The 23,157-nt window shown below is 40.2% G+C and overlaps 1 protein-coding gene across 1 annotated transcript in view; it reads left to right on the top strand.

The window, feature by feature from the left end:
• The window catches only part of LOC134163689 (uncharacterized), a 360,084-nt gene that overhangs the window by 12,428 nt on the left and 324,499 nt on the right, over window positions 1–23,157 (top strand). Inside the window, exon 2 of the mRNA XM_062618778.1 lies at window positions 3,281–3,997. Within this exon, the coding sequence (XP_062474762.1) occupies window positions 3,281–3,904 (624 nt within the window). The 3' untranslated portion in view covers window positions 3,905–3,997. The remainder of the gene's footprint in view (window positions 1–3,280; window positions 3,998–23,157) is intronic.

The raw sequence follows: 23,157 nt of genomic DNA, 5'->3' as shown, positions 1-23,157 counted from the left end.
GCGATGTTCAAACCCGAGGCTATCAGGCTTAGGATCTCAAAGTATAACTTAAACAGTCCCACAAGGATGGCTCTCAGCATCTCGTGGGTTAAGGAGCAATTTGCAATTAATTGCTGGAGTTGACAAATTTGGCATGCCGCTGTCGGAATCTTTGCAAATAGTTATTAAATGTTTAATTATCAAGTGCCCTATGCCCAATTAATTTCCCTTCCCATAATTTTGCATTATTGTGACTGTGTCATAGTTAATATATTAAAGTACATTTAATTAAAGAAATACTCATAAGCTTTTCTAATGGATCCACTTTAAAGGCACAGTTATTTGTGATATTAAATATACTTCATAGGTTTTTTATATCTAGTGCATATGAATATTTTTCATTGGAAATTACGAGACAATATGTAATAAGATAAAATAACTCTTCTTAAAAGTAAACCAGTTGATGGCCGAAGTATGTCCTTGAAGGGTCTGGATATAAAATTCACACTTTTTCATATTGTCATTTTATTTGTCTGTGAGACCACTGTTCGTTTTATTTTGTTTACAAATAGATCTGCTATCCCAAGTTGTTTCCTGAATCGTCAATCATTCCAGGATGCAAATTATATGTAAAATACTTGTTGTTTATATCCAGTATCTGAAAACTTAGCTCTTGGCATGGACTCACCAGTCAGTGCATGGGTTGGTTTCTTCTTCCTGGGACAATTCTTTATGCCAATTTCTTAACATTTGAAGTCTATGTGTTGAATATTCCCTGCAATTGAATGCAATGTAGGAGACAGTGTCAGTTTGGCTCTGTGAGTAGCAAGAAGGGAATTGTGCTGGAGAAATACTGTACTTACAGTTGCGTTTGAATCCACCACTGCAATCTTCTTGACTCAAATATCTTCCTTTATTGGAAAGAGCCATTCCTTGCCATCCCAAGTCAGCAGTACAGCACTCATCTCCTTTCCTCCTCAGAAATGAGGCTTATGAATCCAGTTAGCCTGACTGGTATATTTTGCTTCTGGGAGTACTGTCAACAGAATAGAGCAAGGGCTTATCTCTCCCACTTACTCTTGGTGAGGAGCCTCTGTCTTCAGGGCAGTAGCAGACAGCAGTGGAATGGAGCTGGGAACACCAAGACATTCCTGCCTACATCTTCCTTTCCAAGAATATCCTGCAACCTGCTACATGTGGCCAGCGGAAATCTTTGCTGCCTTCTAACAGCAATGGAGAAAAACATCAGCTGCCGTATTGTGTGAAGTGAGTGCAATTAAAGAAACATTTCTCAGTAGATGAGTCTTGGGATAATACCTTCCACGGAAGTGAGTAACCAACTAGATTTCTGCTAAACTTCGGGAGTGTAATTCTGCCTTCATCTCTTTAGCTATAATAGTTATTCTTTTTATGTCTGTCTTGTCAGAGAGAAGGTTAAAGAAATTGTGAAATGCCAGGTTAGATTTATGTGGCCTTCCTCAACAACATGCAAGGTTCAGCTTTAATATCAATTCTGCAGCTAACTTCAGTGCTGACAGATGCGTTTTCAAAGGCTGAGAGCATCAAGAATTTCTTGGTGGTTCAGGAAATTAGTGCGGTTATCAGGAAAGAGTTACAGACTGAAATTTGGAACCTTTTGCCTAATAATAATGCAGAAACTATGTAGTTCTGCAAAGCTCACAGACACATGCTTAGTGTTAGAAATGCAGGTCTTATTGCTGAAAATAAAACTACCTCTTTAGATTAGAAGTCTGGACTAAGAAACTTAATTTTGAGAGGAATTTTTTTTTTTTTTTAGGTTTGGTTTGGTTTTTGTGGTTTTGGGTTGTATTTTTTCTTTTTGTTGTTTTGTTTTTTAAGAAAATAAAGTCTAGTTTAGCCCTTTTTATAAACATGTCTTCTACACTGACAGCATTCGTATATTAAATTAGGAACAAGAAGTTTAATTTTCTCTTGGATTACAGATTCCTGTTTCCAAATTATGAAGTGCACATGAATGGAGTATGCAGGATGCATGTTAGAAAATCTGAAGTAACCACGTAGTCATAAAAATGCTCTCAGTTTTTCAAACAGCTTGTTTTAAGGTGGCAGAAGCTATGCTTTGGATTTGAAATCTACTTGTGTTCCTTTACTTATCCCTAACTTTCCCTTTCACCTGCCTCTCTCCCACCTGTGGATTTAGATGCTTTTACAGAAACACAGAGTGGTTGAGGGTTGGAAGGGACGGACCTTTGGAGGTCATCTTTGTCCTGGGTTCAGCAGTAGCAGTCATTTTTCTCCTTCTTGGTAGCTGCTGCAGTGCTGTGTTTTGACTTTCGGCTTGGGAACAGAGCTGATAACAAGGATGTTTTGGTTTGGCCAAGGACTTTGTGAGCCTCATGCTCTGCCAGGGAGGAGGGGAAGCCGGGAGGAAGCAGAGACAGGACACCTGACCCAAACTGACTAAAGAGGTATTCCATACCACAGCACGTCATGCCCAGGATGTAACTGGGAGTTACCCGGAAGGGCTGGGGGACTGTGGGGTTGGAGGAAGTATCGGTCAGAGCTTGGTCAGGATGGGGGGGACAAGTTATTGGTCGGCTGGTGGTGAGGTGTTGTATTCTCTTCCCTTGTTATTTCCTTTATCATTATTATTATTGGTGGTAGCAGTAGTGATTTGTGTTATACCTTAGTTACTGAACTGTTCTTATCTCAACCTGTGGGAGTTGCATTCTTTTCGATTCTCCTCTCCGTCCCTCTGAGAGCAGGGGGAGGGCAAGAAAAGGGGGGGAAGTGAGCGAACGAGTTACCTGACTGGGTTTAAACCACGGCAGTTCTTTTTGGCGCCCAACGTGGGGCACGAAGGGTTGATAACAGATCTGACTGGATTAATAGTCACTCATCACAATGCTGATTTATTGGCTCTCAGAGTTGTTTTGTTGATCTCACAGCTTCAGAATGTTGTACATTACTAGAGCCGGTATTTGCTGTGTTAGTGTTTATCCGGTGTGGGGCCTGGGCTAAGGTTCTTGTCTCACTGTGCTTTATGGCAATGGCTTGTAATACGGGTGGGCTCCAGCAGCAGGGCGGGACGGACGTGGCCGTGGACTTGTACCTGGCCGTCCAGCTGCTCTTCACCGTCCTGGCCCTCGCCCTCGCCTCCATCTTCGTGAGGCCGCGGGGAGCCGAGGGGGAGCGGCCCCGGGAGGCGGTGGCTGCTGAAGCGGCCCGGGAGAGCGGCCCCGGGGACCAAGCGGCGGCAGGAGCGGGGCCGGAGGCCGCGAGGGGACGGCTGCCGGTGGAGGAGGTCGGGGCGGCCGAGGAGAGGAAGGAGGCGGCTGCTGAGCAGCGGGAGAAGACGGCGGGGGAGCCGAGCCCCGCGGAGGAACCGAGCCCCGCGGCCGAGCCCAGCCCTGCGACGGCCGAGCCCATCCCCCGGAAGCCGCCTGCCGAGCCCCAGGAGGATGCAGGAGACCACGCAGCATTTCCCAGCAAGGCAGAGGAGGAAGATCTGGACTCAGGAAAAGAGAAGCTGGTGGTGGGAGAGCCGGCAAGCACAGCAGCTACACCAGCCCCAGTGACAAGTACAGCAGCATCGTTTGAGAGTTCTGAGGGTTTTGAATGGCCTTTGGGTACCCTTGGGACCTGCCTGCTGATTGTGATGGGGATCAGCATGTTGGCACACATACAGACTGTGTTTTACCCACCACCATTTTGTCTGATCTCAGAAGTTAAGCAGAGTCAGGTTTGGGTCTTGTCTGCGATTAGACGACGATATGGGAGGACCAGGAGATTTTCCCCAAGGCTGGACAGTCATGAGTGGCAGGGTGTGTGGGACAGTATGGGCAAGTATCTAGTCCACTGGGCCCCTCCACTGCTTTGGAAGAGTCGGAGATGGAAGGCAGCTGTATGGAGTCCTCAGCAGCAAACTGCAGAAACTGCTTAAGGGGACAGTGAATTATTTTGAGCCTGGTGGGCCCATGACACTTCAGGCCATCAGAGCAGAGATGCAACATAGAGATGGACTCATGATCGAGGGGTGGACTTAGCAATGGACACTATTGCCCAGATTATTCACGAGTGTGAACACTGCACACAGCCTCTCCTGTTCTGAAAGATTGTTACAAGAGATGGAGCCTGACATCATGGACTAGAGGGACTCAGCAGCTTTATAGGGACTGGTCCATGCACTTAGATAAGAGTGATGGTATACTGAAAATGTGGGATCTGAGCATGACATGAATGGTATGGAATAAGGGGTGGATAATGTCCTGGGTTCAGCAGTAGCAGTCATTTTTCTCCTTGGCAGCTGGTGCAGTGTTGTGTTTTGACTTTTGGCTTGGGAACAGAGCTGATAACAATGATGTTTTGGTTTGGCCATGGACTTTGTGAGCCTCATGCTCTGCCAGGGAGGAGGGGAAGCCGGGAGGAAGCAGAGACAGGACACCTGACGCAAGCTAGCCAAAGAGGTATTCCATACCACAGCATGTCATGCCCGGGATGTAACTGGGAGTTAGCTGGAAGGGCTGGGAGACTGCAGGGTTGGATGAGGTATCGGTCAGTGCTTGGTCGGGCTGGGGGGGGCGAGTTATCAGTTGGCTGGTGGTGAGATGTTGTATTCTCTTCCCTTGTTATTTCCTTTATCATTATTATTATTGGTGGTAGCAGTAGTGATGTGTGTTATACCTTAGTTACTAAACTGTTCTTAACCTGTGGGAGTTGCATTCTTTTCGATTCTCCTCTCCGTCCCTCCGGGAGCAGGGAGAGGGAAAGAAGCGAGGGAATGAGTGAACAAGTTGCCTGACTGTGTTTAAACTATGACAGTCTTGTCCAACCCATCCTGCTCAAGCAGGGCTACCAAAAGCCAGTGCCACAGGACTGTATGCAGCTGGCTTTTGAATATCTCCAAGGATGGAGAATCCAAAACGACTCTTAGCAGCCTGTGCCAGGCGTAGTGACTCTGCCATGAAAAGTTGCTTCCTGATGTTCGGAACATTTCTGTTGGTGCCCTTGTCCTGTCACTGGGCACCACTGGAAAGAGTCTGTCTCTGCCCTCTTTGCACCCTCCCTTCAGGTATTTATATACATTGGTAAGTCTCCTGCAACTCTTTTTCCCCCATGCTGAACATTCCCAGCTTTCTCAGCCTTTCCTCATGTGTGAGATGCTCCAATACCTTCATCTTCTTAGCTGACCATTTGCTAGACTTTCTCCAGTAGCTTCATATCTTGAACTTGTATGTTTTTCACTGTACATACACAGATACCCTCCTTCATGATCAAGTTTGGTCACAGTGCTCCTTGCAAACTGCTACCAGGTAAAAGCCTAGCTATTAACTAAATTTATTGCTACTAGGCAGCTAAGACCATGATACAAAATAAATCAGTGGATACACATACAATGAGGAATTAAGTACCTGACGTACCTGTGGTGTTGGAAGGAAATTAGACGGAGCAATAGTAAGCTCAGCTTGAGTTGTTAACTTGCATTTCAGCTTTGCATTTTCTTCCTTTAACTCATTTATTTTTTTTTTCCTTGAAATTTCCCATCTATTTGGCTTTAAGAATCTGTGGACCAGGACTGTCCTTTATTACAACCTGCATTCTCTTACAAGAGTGATACCTTATCCTTCTGAGGCTCTTCAATATCTCTGTAACACCTGCCTTTCAGTGTCAGGCAACATATTTGAGGGTTTCCCAGTACTAAGACGGCTACTTGAGCTTTCAGATTTTGTGCTTATCTGAACTAATCTTCTGTTCCTTTGAAGAGTGGCCATTTCTAATATTAGTCCAAATAACAAATGATTTCAGATTTAATAATTACTAATGAGTGTATTAAATAATTTGATCTCTTACTAAGCTTCTTAAGTGGAGGAAGGCGGAAGAATCCTTCTGCGCTAGCTTTTCATACCTCTCCATTAGAATATGGTCATAGAAGCAAAGAAAAATTAGATACAGGGTAACTTCTTGCTCTTGATTCTAAAGAGTGTTTCAAATACAGTCCTCTTCTGCATGAAAAAAGTAACCAAAATCAATCCAGGCAGTAAGTATTCCAGTAATATTTTTCAAAATTCATGATGTGATTTTGTGTGTCATTCAATTTCAAAGTCACACAAAAATGTGACTTTATTAATAAAGTGAGGATTTGAAAAGGCAACATCTATTCTGAAATTAAAATATGAGAACAGATGTTGAATGGCCTTAAAATTATGTTATTCTAGTGTCACAATATGCTATTAAATTTCCTTTCTCCTTCTAAAGTAGTTGGAAGACAAACTGGTAATGACTAGAATTTCTCCTTTCTCATTAACACAGACTATATTGCTATTAAACCCGCAAGAATTTAAAATAAGTAGCAAAATAACACTCACTGTGTTTGTAATATTGAACAATGAACATTAATGTAAATAAAAACTATAGTACAATGAATGCAGTGTAAAAACTGATTTCTGCAAGAAACCACTGAGGCAAGCTAGAAAATTCATTAATCAGCTCCGTATAACCTATTAAACATGCAAAACAAATTACAAAGGCAATGCTTTAACTTGAGTTACAGTGTAGTTCAGATCATTAATGGGTATCTACTCTGTATTTTGAATGGACTAACTTAGCAAGTAGAAAGCAATTATAAGCCCATTCAAATGGAAGACAATTTAAACAGAAACAGGGTGACATTAATTGGGAGCAGTTTAATTAGATGCCCCCAAAGTCCCAGTTCCATAATAGGAAGGGAAAGATATGCTGTTCAAAAATGAAACTTGTTTGTAGAGGAAATAAAACTTATAAAACAAATCCTAGAGAAGAGGCCTAAGAAGAGAGGGTAACTTGATAGGAACCAGTATCTTCATAAACTGGCAATTTCATTTAGAACCTAGGAATTATAGGAAAAATAACAGAAACAAACTGAAAGAAGTCCGTAGTGACTAGGCCAGCATATTACTTTCTAATGTATAATAGCAAAAATATCTGTCCATTTGATACTACTGGTAGCCGCAATTCTTAGAAATTTCCAATGACAGCTAGATACTTTTTAATTAGAATAGATTAGATGAGTTTTGCTTTCTTTTCTTTCTTCTTTTATTTTTTTTTTTTTTTTGTCAGAGGAATAGTAAAGTTTCTAAATGATCCAATCTTTTTTGTCTTGCTAAATTTAGGGTAACTGTGATTGATAACACCTTAATATTAGTTTCTTGGTGTAAACCTTTCAAAATTCGAAATTAGATCACTGAATGACATATGGGGCTGCAGTACAGTATGACACATTTTCTGTCATTATTCTGATAATTGTGGAAACCCAAAATAAAATCTGTTTTGTCAAATTTTCCATGAAATTTTCTTTAGAATTTGTAGTATAAGTTGTGATTGCTTGTTTTTCTGGGAAATCTTGAGAGACAGAGCAATGGAGTTGTCAGTGTTTTGGAAAGGTAGACAGAAAAGAGGAACTGTTAAGCTGGAAAAGGTCACATTTGGACAGACTAAGTTTGAGACGTTGAGACTGCTTCTAAAATGCAAAGTCTGAGAGGAAGAAGGGGAAAACTCAAAGGCAAAGAAACACACGTGAAGATCATTCTTACAAGTCTAAATCTGAACAACAGAAGAAGAACCACTACTTACGTGATGAAAGGAAGCCATTTTTATACCTATATTATAGCTCAAGTAGCAGAAGTAAGAATTGTTCTGCGGTTTAAAAATAAGAATTGCCCTTGTAACCCTAATGATCATTTTATTTGGGAAAACGAATTGGGGAAGCCTTGTGTTAAAAAGGCTCCCACACTCCTTTCTAGCCAATCCAGAATCTTTTCAGTATCAATGTAAAAAGGTTTAATAACCACTGCACGGGTGTGTCCTTTTGGTAACTTTGTAATTCATAGCCATTCTGATTCAGATTGTACTCTTAGTTGTCCTGACTGCTGTCCATTCTCTGAGAAAGTAGTGGGGCATGTTGCATTACCCTGGTTACAGTCAATTAGCACTCGAGCATTCTATAAAGCTTTCTACAAAGCTTTCTACAGCAGTAAACTTTTTGTAAAGATTTTCCTGGAGGATGAACCTATCGTATTAAATCTAGGGGTGTGCATGACATGCTCTCTTATTGCTGGAGTTAAAAATAATGATTTCTGAGGGGGTGTATTCAAAGCTTTTATCAGCATTTGAATGATGAAAGCAATCACTGATAGAAGTGCTTGCTCTGTGTATGTCATGTATGTCATTTTTCCATATGACATCCAGGTCTCTAAATTTGAGGTACACGAATTTGATGAATGGATAACTCCCTGGATAAAAAATTGGCTGGATGGCCACACACAGAGTCACAGTTGATGTTTTAATGTCCAAGTGGAGACCAGTAACAAGCAGTGTCTGTCAGGGATTGGTGTAAAGACCAGTCCTGTTCAACATCTTTGTCGACAACATGGACAGTGGGATTGAGTGTGTGCTCAGAAAATTTGCTGAAGCTGTGTGGTTTGGTTGATATGCTGGAGGGAAGGAATGCCATCCAGAGGGACCTTGACATGCTTGAGAAGATGGGTCAGCGCCAGCCTCATGAAGTACAACAAGGACAAGTGCAAGGTCCTTCACCTAGGTCAGAGCAATCCCAGGCACAGCTACAGGTTGGGCAGAGAAGAGATTCAGAGCAGCCCTGCAGAGGAGGACTTGGGGGTATTGGTTGATGAGAAAATGAACATGAGCTGACTTCAGTAGATGCTTACAGCGCAGAAAGCCAACTGTATCCTGGGTGGCATCAAAATGAGTGCGATCAGGAGGTCAAAAGAGGTGATCCTGTCCCTCTACTCTGCTCTTGTGAGACCTCAGTTGGAGTACTGTGTGCAGTTCAAGTGTCCTCAACATAAGAAGGACAGGGATCAACATGTTAGAACAAGTCCAGAGGAGGGTCCTGAGGATGATAAGGGGACTTGAGCACTTCCCATATGAAGACAGGCTGAGAAAGTAGAAGCTGTTCAGTCTGCAGAAGGGAAGGCTGTGTGGAGACCTCATAGGGGCCAACAAGGATGCTGGAGAGGGACTCTTTGTCAGGGACTGCAGCAATAGTCCAAGGGATAATGGGTTTAAACTTAAACAGGGGAAGTTCAGGTTAGATGTGAGGAATATGTTCTTTACTGTGAGAGTGGTAAGTCACTGGAACAGATTGCCCAGACAAGTGGTAAATGCTCCATCCCTGGCAGTGTTCAAGGCTAGGTTGGACAGAGCCTTGGGCAACATGGTCTAGTGTGAGGTGTTCCTGCCCATGGGAGGTGGGGTTGGAACTAGCTGATCTTAAGGTCCTTTCTGACCCTAACCATTCTGTGATGCTATGATTCTATGTCTGATTACCCTGCATTACTTTTCTCAAACTTATGAGCTGTCCTAATTGGGCAATCTAGAGTGAAGAAGATGAAAGCCTTAAGCAGCAAGTATTTAACAAGCCACTCAGCTCTGACTAGGTAAAAATCAGCTGTAGCTGCTGGTTTGACTAAGGAAAGTAATATGATAATTAACAAGTTTGAGGAAAAGGCTGTTATTTTCAATTTAAGGCTCTGGCAAGACCAATGTTTGTTTCAGTTTGTGTTAAAACTGGGCAAATTAATATTGAATTGGAAGTTGGTTTGTTTTTTTTTTTTTTTTTTACTCTTGCTACTGAATCAGATACTAGTGTTTTGATTTTATAGACTTGTAGCATATAAAATCAGATGCCAGAATCTCTGCATGTGCTTGTACATTGTGCCTATTCAATCTTGACTGTTATGTTTCCAACTTTATACAGTTGTTGACATAAAATTAAAAATTACATCTTCTAATTTTTTTTTGTTTTTCAAAAATAGTATCTTCTATGCTGTGATTTCATGGTAAGGTAACAAGTATGAGGCTGTGGGTGTCGATTTTACAAATCGAAGAATTTACAACATCCAAATAAAGCTTGTAGCTTTAGCTAATAGCTGAAGTAGGCCACTACTTAGAGTCTAAGAGATGTTGCTGGAAATTGCTGAGTGTGACCTCTGGTTTAGGCTCATTGAGTCAGACAGTGCCTGAGAGGCCTTACTACCTATCACACAGTAGGCTCAGGGTAGGCAAGATCAAACACTTCTGTTATGGAGATATAGGTGAAGCTGACTGCTGCCAGTATCAGGTCTCTTATCCCCACCAGCCTTTAGCCTCGCAGAAGCAAGCATAGCTTTCCAAAGCCTTCTAGATCACCCCATGACTTTCTAGACTATTTCTGTTGTCAGGTTGCTCCTCCTGTCCTTCCTCACTCAGATGACAGCAGCTGTGGTATAAGATAAGATGTAAGACTGATGCAAGGAAAAGAAAGACCTGTCATGTGTGGGGATGGAGAGAGGGAGAGACTGGAGTTGCAAAATGATGCTAGAAGTAGAGATGGACTTGCCAACACAGAAAGGTAAGCAGGAAAGTCTCAGGGTAGGTCAGCTTGACCCAGTCTTTACTGGTGCTTTTGTTTCTAAACACAATTGTGTATTCATCTTTGTCTTTTTTCTTTTGTTTACTTTTTTCTTTTGTTGTTGTTTGTTTTATCATTTAACAACTTGACTACTTCTATTTGTTGTTAGTATGTCATCCTGAGTGGTTTTCTCTGGGGAAGAGTCCTCACAATATCCTACGTGGGTTGTTTTTAAAAGCTGTATTGTTTTCAGGCTATGTGTGAATAACTCCTTCTTGACATATTTACCTTGATAAACAAGCTTTCTTGAGTCCTGAAGAATATTTCCCAGTAGAGCAGACAAGAGCTCAGATGTTCCCTGAAGATTGTGTTGTTTAATGTCAACTTCTCTTCAGCTATATATCTTCATTTACGAATTAATCAAGGGGCACATTTTTTACATCCTTATCTACCCAAAATCATGGTTTGGTAACACCAACTTCAGGACTTTGGGTATTGTTTCAAGCTGATGAATGTAATAGCTTTAATACTAAAGAGCAAATTCAAGCATACTTTTCATAAGACAAGTAGTCCTGAAGAAAGATATAATATTGCCTCAAATGGAGTCTACTTTAGAATAGTAGAAACTGGTAATAAGCACCTTAATAACGCTCTGATATTGTTAGAAGAGAAAAAAAAGAAAGGCATATAGAGCTGGTGACTATCCTAAATAGACTGAAGCTCACCTATTAATTGCTCTGTGAAGTGGGCAGGTCCTTCATTTGGGTTACTCAGAGATTAAAGAAAACCAGAGCATTATGTCTGTGCTGTTCTGTGCTGTTTTCCCCTATCTGCCATGTAAATGCTCAGCTTGCGGGATTTTCAAACCTGGTGCTATCTGATGCAGGAGGGTAGAGGTGGCAAAAAAAATTAAGAGAACACTCTTGCCCTGAAGACCATGTGTTAGAGATGAGAGACGTCTGCAGATTGTAATACATTTTGGCCAACAGTAGGAGGAAACTTCTCAGGCTTCCTACACACAGACAAATGGCTCTCAATATTAGAACATCATCTTGTTTTATTTATATTATGGTCTTTCAAACTAGGCCTGTTAATGGGGAAGGACAGCTAGACTGAAAGACAGGATAAAAGAAAGGAAAGAAAGGGATAAAGAAAGAGTGGGTTGCTGGAGGCCTAAGGTTCATGTTTTCTGGATATTCTTTTTTCTAGAAGTTTTCAATTTGTTTGTTCAGTTTAGTTTTGTACATTTTAATTCTGGGTCTATTGTGTCTTCCTTGGTGATGGTAATAAAGCAGCTCTGCCTTTGCAGAGAGAGCGAGGTGATCCTGCCCCTCTACTCTGCCCTTGTGAGACCTCACCTGGAGTATTGTGTGCAGTTCTGGTGTCCTCAACATAAAAAGGACATGGAACTGTTGGAACAAGTCCAGAGAATGGCCACGCGGATGATCAGGGGACTGGAGCACCTCCCTTATGAAGACAGACTGAGAAAGTTGGGACTGTTCAGCCTGGAGAAGAGAAGGCTGCGTGGAGACCTCATAGCAGCCTTCCAGTATTTGAAGGGGAGCTATAGGGATGCTGGAGAGGGACTCTTCATTAGAGACTGTAGTGATGGGACAAAGGGTAACAGGTTAAAACTTAAACAGGGAAGTTTAGATTGGATATAAGGAGGAAATTCTTTCCTGTTAGGGTGGTGAGGCACTGGAATGGGTTGCCCAGGGAGGTTGTGAATGCTCCATCCCTGGCAGTGTTCAAGACCAGGTTGGATGAGGCCTTGGGTGAGATGGTTTAGTGTGAGGTGTCCCTGCCCATGACAGGGGGGTTGGAAGTAGATGATCTTAAGGTCCTTTCCAACCCTAACTGTTCTATGATTCTGAGATGCAGGAATCACTGTCTGGGGTAGGGGCATGGCAGGGCAACGAAAGAGGAAATGAAAAATAATGGCATCTCTAAGGAGAGCACTGTATATTACATTCTTGGCTGAGATCTGGGAAGGGAATGTTTAGGATGGACACAGCACTGAGTAGAGTGTCACATTGTAAATTGTGGAAAGAGTTACGGTAACATCCTAACAGCCTGGTTCCTGAGAAATGCTGTTGATCCTTTTCTAAATACCAGTTCTCCAGTTTCTGTTCTGTGGACATACTTTTTCTTTAAATACATAAAAACCAGCTTGTTTTTTGTGTTGTTTTTTTTTTTTTATTATTATTTGTTGTTTGATTGATTGTTTGGTTTTTGTTTGTTGTCTGGGTTTTTTGTGGGGGATTCTGTTTTTTTTTTGTTTGTTTGTTTTGGCTGTTTTTTTTTTTGTTTGTTGGTTTTTGTGTTTGTTTTTTTTTTTTTATTTTTTTTTTAGTAAGGGTATATACTTACTTGCTACCAAACACGTTTTATCTTTTTCTTCCATATTTATTCTTTGTGGTTTTCTTTTGAGGGTGTTTGATAATTGATAAAACTGTTGAAAGTGAGTCTCATTATTTATTATTAGTTTTGCTTTGCCCATTAGATCATATTTCATGCCAAAATTATTGTTTTTTGTAATTAGATGTTTTGTTAACTCACAATAAATGATTTCACTGTTAATGCTTCAGGCATTCTTTGCCTGCTTTTACAGTGAACACTGATCAATAGATTAATCTGTTATTTCCAGTATCTGCATAACCGTCCAGATATGCCACCATTTACAGAGACAGAACAGAAAACAAAGTGATCTTTGTAGAAGAAAATGGATAGGCCCTAAATTGTATCTTTCTTGTGCATAATTGCAGGAGTGGGTGCTGCCACCAGGGTCCAGCAAAGCAAGTACCTTGGCTGACTGATCATGAATGGGAGGTTGCAGAGAGGAGGAAGCTTCACAAATCTATGTTCAGGAAACTGATTTCTCTCTCTGTCATAGATGGGCTTCTTAACTGTTAGTTTAAATAGATCATTGTAACTTGATAGGAGTAAGACAATTTAATTGTCAGGCATACAATATGGTCTTTCATCTTTGTCTTCAACTATTGTGCCTACAAAGGTATGAGAGCTAAAATGTTGAAGTTTAAACATAATATAACAGTGTTGGTATTTTGTCACATATTCTTTTGAGCTTTTGAACAAAATTATGAACAGTAATTTGCTTAATAGCTATGTGCAAAGCATAAAACTATTTTAGTTCTCATTTATCATTTCATCTCTGTAAGCCTTTTTCTGTTCTGCTATTCCACCTATGTGTTTTGAATAGGAGGCTTGAGACTGGTGAAGAACAGGGAGGCAATGCTGAGGAGACCAAAGGCATCCTTTCCTTGTCTTCCTTTATCAGCAGAAGAGACCTGGAATCTGATTTGTTCTGTGCCTCTCTTATATTTTTCAGATATTCATTTTGAATGCTCTGAGCAGGGGAGATTAGCTGCTGCATCATAATGTGAAGCTTTGCAGCCCCAGGGCACTCTTATAAGCTCAATAGCTTTTGTCCGTAAAATTGCCAGAGTAGATGTTAAATACTGGACTTTCCACTGTTGACCTATATGAGGACAAGCTCCTATGCTAGTGATACAGCAGCTGTATAACAGCCAGGGTACTCTCAGCAATCTTTCTGCAATACATTTATTTCTTCTCTTGCAACGGGATACTCAGCATAGCCCACCCTAGCACAGGGTCTGCTAAAGGAAAACACTAGCGCTATTTCTTGTGCTTCAGGACATGAAAAAAACAGGTGCGTGAAATTTGGATTGCAGTTTCACATGCAACCTCACAGCCCTCCCTCTTCCAGCAAGAGTCTGCTTTTGCTTGTCTTACAGGCTCTGCTTTAAGCACTTGTGCCAATGTTTTGTAAGGATCCAGATGAGTCAATTTTTCAGCTGTTCTCTGAACTGATCCTTATGTGATTTTGATTGACTGTACTTCGGAACTGCACTTATTTAAGATTGAGGTAACTTGTACAGAGTTTAACCTATCAGAGCAGCTTTGAAAAAGGGAGGATTTAATCCAGGATGCTCAAGAATAATCTTCTTTAGTAGCTCTTTTCGTTCCTAAGGCCACTGAGTGTTTTAATTACAGTTGAAATTAGTTTTAGCTGGGTTTTATATGTTAAGCTGGGTACCAGCCATGCTGAATTGGGCCTGTGCTGGTAGTCACTATGTTCCCTGGAGTTCAAGAAAGTAGCACAAGGGCTCTAGAGTCAACTTTGTCTTAGTCACTTTGATTTAGCACAGGATTATACATGATACGCATTACTTCATTTCGAGATGCAGGATGGCTTTCAGTGGAACCAACTCGTGAGTCTGCAGCAAAGCACAATTAATTCCTACCTGGAGGCAGCACCCAGAGCTTATGGAGAAGGCTTGTATAGTCCGTGTCTTATTGAGAGGGTCTCTCACAGAGCTACATCTTCTAGTGGAACTTACTATTAAAATATAATTCTATGGTCACACTATTAAGATGCTGCCCTATAAGATCTAAACTTCAGAAAATTACCTTCATGGTAACACCAAGATAAGTAAAATTATTTTCCTATAATAGATACTTAACTGCATCTGAATGAAAATTTTTTCAGACTTTAACCATCAGTGCCAAGTAGGTGAATTTCAAACAGCTATACTATCAGGTCACACATTCAAAACTGTAAGTTCATGGACAAAAAAGACGAGGCAGATGAACTGTAAGGAAATATCAATGGGCTGTGGCCAGTGGTATGAGGTTTAACAAGGCAAAGTTCTGTGCAGCGGCCAGGTGAAGGGGAGCAAACACCGACATGTACATTTGCAAAAGCTCCGTTTATTGCTTACAAGGCTGCTATTAATATACTGCTTTGAGCTCCCTTACACGCGATCACGCACTACTTGATTGGCTGCCTCGCTTCGTCCATGAAGTGTTCACGCGCCGCTATTCCTTTTCTGATTGGCCCTAGGTGTTTGTGTTAGCTTGGCATTATAACCTGTTTTGCGGTTACTGGTATCCTGTTATTGCATTCCTATTTTGCTGATTTTGACATTGCTTCTTCTCCTGACTCGGGGTTATAAGTTCATATTCTCACAGCTTGCTGTAGACCTGTCCGACTGTCCATGCTCTACCCCCAACAGTTCTGGGACCTGCACTTGGGCCACAACAACGCCGCACAACGCTATAGGCTTGGCAAAGTGGCTGGAAAGCTGCTCAGCAGGAAACCTGGCAGTGCTGATTGAAGGCCACTGAACATGAGCCAGCTTGTGCCCAGGCAGGCAAGAAGGCCAGTGGCATCCTGGCCTGTGTTGGAAATAGTGTAGCCAGCAGGGCCAGGGCAGTGATCATCCCCCTGTAGCGGGCACTGCTGAGGCTGCACCTCAAATCCTGTGCTCAGTTCTGGGCCCCTCACTGCAAGAAAAAGATTGAGGGGCTGGAATGGGTCCAGAGAAGAGCAACAGAACTGATGAAGGATCTGGAGCACAAGTCTTAAGAGGAATGGCTGGGGAACTGGGGTGTTCAGTCTGGAGAAAAGAAGGCTCAGGGGGGACCTTATCAATCTCTATAACTACTGTAAAGGAGGTTGTAGTAAGGTGGTGGTCGGTCTGTTCTCCCAAGTAACAAGAGATAGGACAAGATGTAATGGCCTCAAGCTGCACCAGGGGACGCTTAGGTTGGATATTAGGAAAAAACTCTTCACTGAGTGAGTGGCCAGGCATTGGAACAGGCTGCCCAGGGAAGTGGTGGAATCACCGTCCCTGGGTGTTCAAAAACTGTCTAGATGAGGCCTCTTTGATACAGTTTAGTGGTGCTCTTGGCAGTCCTGGGGTAATGGCTGGATTTAATGATATTTTGATTAATGATGTTGATTCCATGATTCCCTCTGTTGCCTCTGTAAGAACTGTTTGTAACATGTTCACTGACATATGTTGAGCATGCAAGTGAATACTGCTGCCCTTGGTTTGGCATAAGAGACATTATGGAATTAGATGTTGTTGCAGCAAAAGAATGGTCTCTGTTTCATCCTCATTCATAATTGCTGAAAAGAACAGCATCATCAGTGAAAAAAGAAAACAGTTCCATATTTAATTTATAAGTCTTAAATAACTTTTCCATTTCATAGGAACCACCTGTTTATCCCTAAGGTCCTTTCTCAGAAGATTTTGATATTCAAAACAATTCCTATGCAATAAAATTTCACCATTAAACAAAAAAGAAGTCATAAAAAATTATTTTGGTCTTGTATTGTTTTCTCATTACAGTTTTTTTCAGGTCTTGAACTGCAAACTTAAACTTACATATTTTATTTCTTTGAAGAGCTTTCCTGGGTTCCTTGCATTCCCCCTAGGAAAGCTTTTATTGCTCTTGATTTGATATGTGAACACTCACGCTCTTTTATAATGGCTAAACCTAAATCTTTCTCAGTAGAACAGATAGGCAGGTTTGAGGTCCTTTCTTATTTCTGTTGTATTTTTCTGAAGTTATTACTTGCTGCACCCTAGAAATGCAAATGAGCTGAGCTTAAATGGAATATCTGAAAATTCCAGACCATTTCAGAAGGGCCTGAAAGGGCAAGTTGCCATCTAATACAAAATGAAAATGCATTTTGTGAATAATACACCTTACTTATTAGTGCCAGCAGGACAAAGTTCTTTACTGTGAGGGTGATGAGGCACTGGAACATGTTGCCCAAAGAAGTGGTAAATTCTTCATCCCTGGCAGTGTTCAAAGCCAGGTAGGACAGAACATGGTCTCGTGTGAGGTGTCCCTGCCCATGGCAGTGGTATTACGACTAGATGATCTTAAAGTCCTTTCCAACCCAAGCCATTCTATGATTCTATAAGTACAATTGAAAGCAAGTAAACAGGCTGTGGAAGTCTTCTGCCTTCACCTCAAGATCAACCTGTGCAGGCTAGTTAGGGAATAATTAAGGAAAATGATGTTCTCCAGTACATTCTCTGGGGTGCCTGTTTTCTGTAACTATCTACTAATGAATCCCCAGAGAATTCCAACAGAGCAGAGAAACAAAATGTGATCCAATTTATTCTCCACAAGTCTTGCTTCTTTCACAGTAATATACTGCAGAATTAGCAAACTTGCTGTTCTGGGACTTTATAACATTTTGAATGGAAAATCCAAACTAGTTTTACAGTATCCTTGATAATATTTTAATGTAAGATATTGAAAAAATATTTGATTTCTGTAAAACATAGGGGAGAGGTACTTTTGGAAGTGGACTGCTACACTAGTCTTATGACCACTGACAAATGCTGGCAGTATGAAAATAACACTCCTGTGAATTCCCCCAGTCTCTTGGACAGTCTTGAGCACAGCCTTCAATAGATACCCAAAGGCATAATGCCATGCAGGATCCCAGGACTCATAATCCCAAAATTACATTAAAGTTCCAAACCAGTAATGACATCTTTTAAATGAATCCTTTAGTCCATTGAAACATTCCAAAAAAGGGTGAGAATCTGGGGAATAATGCATAAAATAAGTTGTATTTCAAGCATTTAAATTTCCTTAAAGACTAAGTACTTTAAGCAAACCGTTAATTGTCTAAAGTGCAAATACTTTTATAGGACTCATTTCTATACCCATGTGTTACGCAAATCTGCCTGGAATTAGAGTCTCAACTTGCAAAGCTACTGTGCTTTTTACGCTAAACAATTGAGTGAAAAACACACCCAAGAGTACATGATGAAAATTGTATGTTTGTGATGATAACTCATAAAATTGTAAGTCAAAAACTAGCTGCATGGATATCACAGCTGTGGTAAAGTAGTAAATGAAGGCATGCTTTATGTTCCATTTGACACAGTCATCAGAGTAACAAGATAAGTGATCCTCAGATAAATACTGCTTAGACTTTCTCTGTATGAGCTGGTATCTAGTGATATTATTAACATCTCTCATATATATGTCCAGCACCTCTTCCCAGAACTCCACTGCTTCTATTTCTTCTCATCTTTAGTTGAAGGGATGAGTAGTGTGGTCTGGTGTTTACAAGCTGTCCAATAGCTTAATGCAACTTCCCCTCACAAGAAGTATTTATTTTTATTTAGTTGGTTATTTTTGCTTTATATCTTACACTCTTTTGGGATTAACAATGTCATATTAAATAGACACTGCAAACATGCTTTTCTATCAAAACTGGCCGTTTTATAAATCTACTTCTCTGATAGAGCACCACATAATTAACATTTTCTAAAGTACATTAAGTGCCACTCATCGTTATATAGCAGTGCTGAATTTTGCCCTCAAAACACACAATAGTTACATATGAAGTGTACAGTGATTTTTATTTTTTTTTTTTATTCTAGAATGACTTTTCAGAGATTTAACAGGTATAATTTATGAGAGATATTTGTGTTTTTCTGTTCCATCATGGGTGAGTCAGAAACCACAACAGATATGCTCATGACTGCCATTTTCTTTCCATGACACTAATTTTATGTAGATTCTGGAACTACTGTTAAGAAAAAATAATTTTTATCTAAAATCTGGCTTCTGGATGCGTAGCTTCTGTCATAGGGTCCACAGATGTGTTGCTTATTTTCATTTTGTTACTGTGTGACAAGACTAATGTTGGTATGTGACTTACCAGATACAATAAATTTCTTATTCAGACAGTGAAAAGAGCAGTTTCCATCTCTCATGTGGAATATCATTGTCTCAGAGGGGAACAAGCTGTATTGTGAAGACCACTGCTCAGAAACATTCTGGTGCCTGTATCAGTTAACCATTTCTAATACTCTAAACCAGGTGCTCCTCCATTGGGAAAAAGGTGGAGGTCTCTGTCTTCTAGGTACTTTGATTAAGTTGCCTAGGAGAAGCTCAGAAAAGCTGGGTTTCAGTCCCCACTTAATTTGGACTTCCAAATTAAGATTCCTGAATAAGAAACAAATTTTACTCAAGGAAAGGATCTTGAACAGGGAGTAGTGTGTAGCTTGAGTGTGTAGATGCTTTGTCAGACAGGCACACCAGATTAGGTGCTTAAGACCCAGTCCTTTCTCAGAGTCTGTCTTTTGTATTTTATCTTTCTGATGTGTAATGATCAGCTCATGAGCATCTCTGTTTATCTACTTGTGATCTCTGTGGGGAGCCGAGTGGCTAGCACAAGGCCTCTGGATTTCATTTGACAATAAGCTGCCAGGCAGTTACTTGTTGTAAAACTAAAATGTGAATGAAACCTCATTTATTTCTCATGCACAAGTTTAATTTAGAAAGTATGTGGTAATTAAACTAATGCATCAAGGACTGTTTTTTCATGTTATCATAGTTTTTATCCAGGCATCTGGAATTAGCTAAGAATTGTAATGTCGAATAGGCAAAGATGATAAACAGTTTGTAGCTGCCTAAGCAAAACTAATCAGTCTGCCTGCATTTCAGAAGTTTAGATATTACACCCAGATAATTTTCTGTATATGTGTCTTGTGGATATGAAGGGATCTTCCTGCAGTTTTCCAGTAAATGCTCTGCTACTAGCCAAATTGTAAAGGTACTTCTGCTGACAATGTTCCTGTAATCAATATTGTGACAGTAGAACTTTGTAAGGAAGTCAGTTAAAGGCGGTGATATGTACTATTTAACATTGTTGGTGACATGGACAGTGGGATTGAGGTGCCCTCTGCAAGTTTGCTGACAACAAGCTGTGTGGTCTGATTGTCACACTGGAGGGAAGGGGTACCATCCAGAGGCACCTAGACACTCTTAAGAACTGGGCCAGTGCCAGTCTTATGAAGCATTCTGATGATTAGCATGATACACATGCCTGAACATAATTACCAAAATATATAGCCTTTTATCCTAAAATGATTTACATTGTTACATGGAAGTTTTTGATTGGTTTAATTACAGTTGTTCAAGCAGCTGCCCAGGCAGATTTTTAAAATCTCCAAGGGTTTCTCACCCCGTCACCTGTTCCAGTGACAGAAAACTGACTGAGAAGACAGAGGAATCTTGTGAGATTATAGTTTTTAAGAGTCAATTAGAAAAGCATTGTTTAAGGTTCTTGTGAGTGTTGTGATCCTGCCACCTAATGAGGAATGGACTTTGACCTCTTGGTATTTTCTTTAGCCCTATGATTTTATGAGAGGCAACTAGATACTTAAATATCCAACATCAGATATTAAGGCATATGCGTTTTAGAACATGAACACTTAACATTGGATGTAATAAAGGAAATAAAAATAGATTTCTAAATCCAGTCACTTCCAAAAAGCTTAGTTTAAGAGCAATGGAAGGCCATTTGTAACTGGGGACTATAGCTGTTGCTTTTTTAGAGTCAGACCTTCTAAAGTTCATTTCTCAGCAAATTTTGCAGCAGTATTAACCTGAGATAATTTAGCTTTTTAGTTGTTTTCCCTGTGCTAAAAAAATGTTTTCTCTGTAAAGATGTTTGTTTCCATTCTATTTTTTTTGACTGATTGTGTTAAAGTGCTTTTTCTTAGAGTATTTCATATCATAAAGAAAATTCAAGCAATTTTCTAAGTCTAGTAGCAAAAAAACCCCAAACATTTCTCTAATTTTGTACTTTGTCCTATTTGTAGCAAAAAAGGACTGAAATTGGTGGGTTTTTTTTGTGTGTAATAATTGCACAGTATGGCCTAAGAAGGGAACTTCTGGGGGGCAAAAGAAGGGAATTAGGCTTCTAGTTCCCATCGACTTTCAGATGATCTGCAGAGAAATCGATGAGCAATCACATACCAATAGAGAAAATACTTTGTTTATTGCTCAAGGCTTGTTTGAAGATGCTGATTTCTGAAATGCTCTGTCTTCCTGCTTCCTCCGGTCCCTGAAGAATGGAAAACAGCTGATCTCAGCCAACCCCCTCTGTATATGGCATGAGGTGTGAAAGGCTGTGCAGCCATGCAACCTCAGCTGTATCAGGTTTTCTAGTTTCCTCTCTCTCTTCCTGAAAGTCCATTTCTGCAGTTCAAGCACTTCTGAAGTAGAAGTTCTTAATGGTGTATTCTAATTTGCTCAGAATTCCGCTATTTTCTTCTGGATTTAATAAACAATGCTGGAACTATTCTATGATCCTATGATTTGTTGCATGATGACAGGATCCCCTTCTTTATACCTCTGAAGTTTTAGGATCCCCAGTCCACCGCATTTTCTTTGGTAGTTTTTGGTAGAGATGAACTCCAATGTATTGAGATGCTTTGTAGATACCAACGCTGAAGCTAGCATGTGGCTAGGGAATGAGCATGTTGACAGATGGGGCTGTTAATCTTTCAACAATATCTTCAGATAGTGTTGTCATCTGTACTTTGCTTGACAGAGGGAACAAAGTGTTGAAAAAGGATAAAAGAAGCTGCGTGCTAAGTTCTGTGTTTTCCTAGCTACAGTGAGACTGATTAAAAATATTATAATAAAAATTTACCTGAATTCATATTTTTCTGTAGAAAAGTCTAAGAATTTTCAGGACTATATTTACAGGCACTGAAATGAAAGTGAATTGTGGGAGTAGTGAGAAAATAACAATAAAAGAAGAAGAAAAGAGTATTTCCCTGGCTACTAACACAACTTAAAACCTTTTCAAGCATCCTGTCAAAATACTTTTTCTGCTGTGAGGTTTTGCTTCACTCTTCTTTAGCATAATGCTAAAGATCCATCAGTCTGTCAGAATAAAATTATGATTTCAACCAGAAAACATATAAAGAACAAAGTTGTGTGTTTCCAAGTGTTGAATAGGAGATGATATTCTGCCTTTACTTGTGAGCGCTGTGTTGAAGGATTTAATTTTCTAGTATAACTGAAATCACAGTTGTCACAGGATGTAAGATGTATTATGATTCTCTTGGTACAGTTGTTTCTTATAAAGAATCTGGTCTAAGAACAGGAGTCCTTATGAAAAGAATACAGAAATAGCTTTTCAGATACTAACCCCAATCAAACCAGAAACAATATGCTTCACAGAGAATACTCTACATCATGTTAGCATTACAGTCCCAAGCATTTGGTGGTTTCCTATGGAGCAGTTGTTTTGCAAATTTGCACACTTTGGAAAAGGTTATTCATAGTTTTCTAATATCTTCTAGAAGAAGCTTTTCCAAGCTCTTTATGGATTCCCTATACTTTTGCTGTAGGAGGAAAAATGGTGCTGTTGCATAGGATGAGGTTTGCCTTATTCTGAGTAAAACTGATTGGTTTAAGAGATCAGTATTGAAACACATGCTAGGTTCAAAACTATTGACTGAACTGTACTTGTTAGCAAGGTAATGTTTTTTAGTCTAGTGGAAAGACTATTTGCAGTAATTAAAAATGTATTCTACATTCACACAGGAGATTACTGCTGCTTGATATCAAACAGAAAATGAAAGATATTTATGTGCACAAAAGATCCATTAAAGGTAGTACAGATTCAAAAACCGTGAAAGCCCACATATGGGCTCTGGGGACACAGTAGTTCAGCTTGCATGTTCCCTAATGTTCTTCTTTATATGCGTAGGTGTTCATCTTCCTTATAGAAACAGGTGCATGCTGTCAATTATTCTTGTCTGTATTTCCCCATGGGATGCTTTCTGTCTTATTAAGACTAATTGGTGGGTTGCTGAAAGCAACTGCAGGGCTTCACAATCATGAGCTGAGGTACTAAACCTTCTGTTTTCTAGACATTTTCATCCATCCCCATGACTTCCTACATGCTTGTGAAGTCCATGTTCTGTACAAAATATGGCTTTGTACAAAAACTTCTTGAAGTGTCTCTCCTGTCATTCTGACTTTCCAAAGGAATGGAAGGAAATTCAACAGAATGAAGATCCTTTTTTATGTCAGTGTTCTTCAAAATATTCTCTGGAATTTACTGAAGGTGACTTTCTTTTTGAATGCATTGTTTTTCACTAAAAAGATAAAGTTTGGGGTTTTTATTTAATTTTTTTTTA

Source organism: Pezoporus occidentalis, unplaced genomic scaffold (assembly GCF_034315485.1).
Source record: "Pezoporus occidentalis ecotype Australia unplaced genomic scaffold, CSIRO_AGI_Poc_V1 ctg203, whole genome shotgun sequence".
NCBI lineage: Eukaryota > Metazoa > Chordata > Aves > Psittaciformes > Psittacidae > Pezoporus > Pezoporus occidentalis.
The sequence above is the reverse complement of the archived record's forward strand: the minus strand, read 5'-3'. Positions and strand labels throughout refer to the sequence as shown.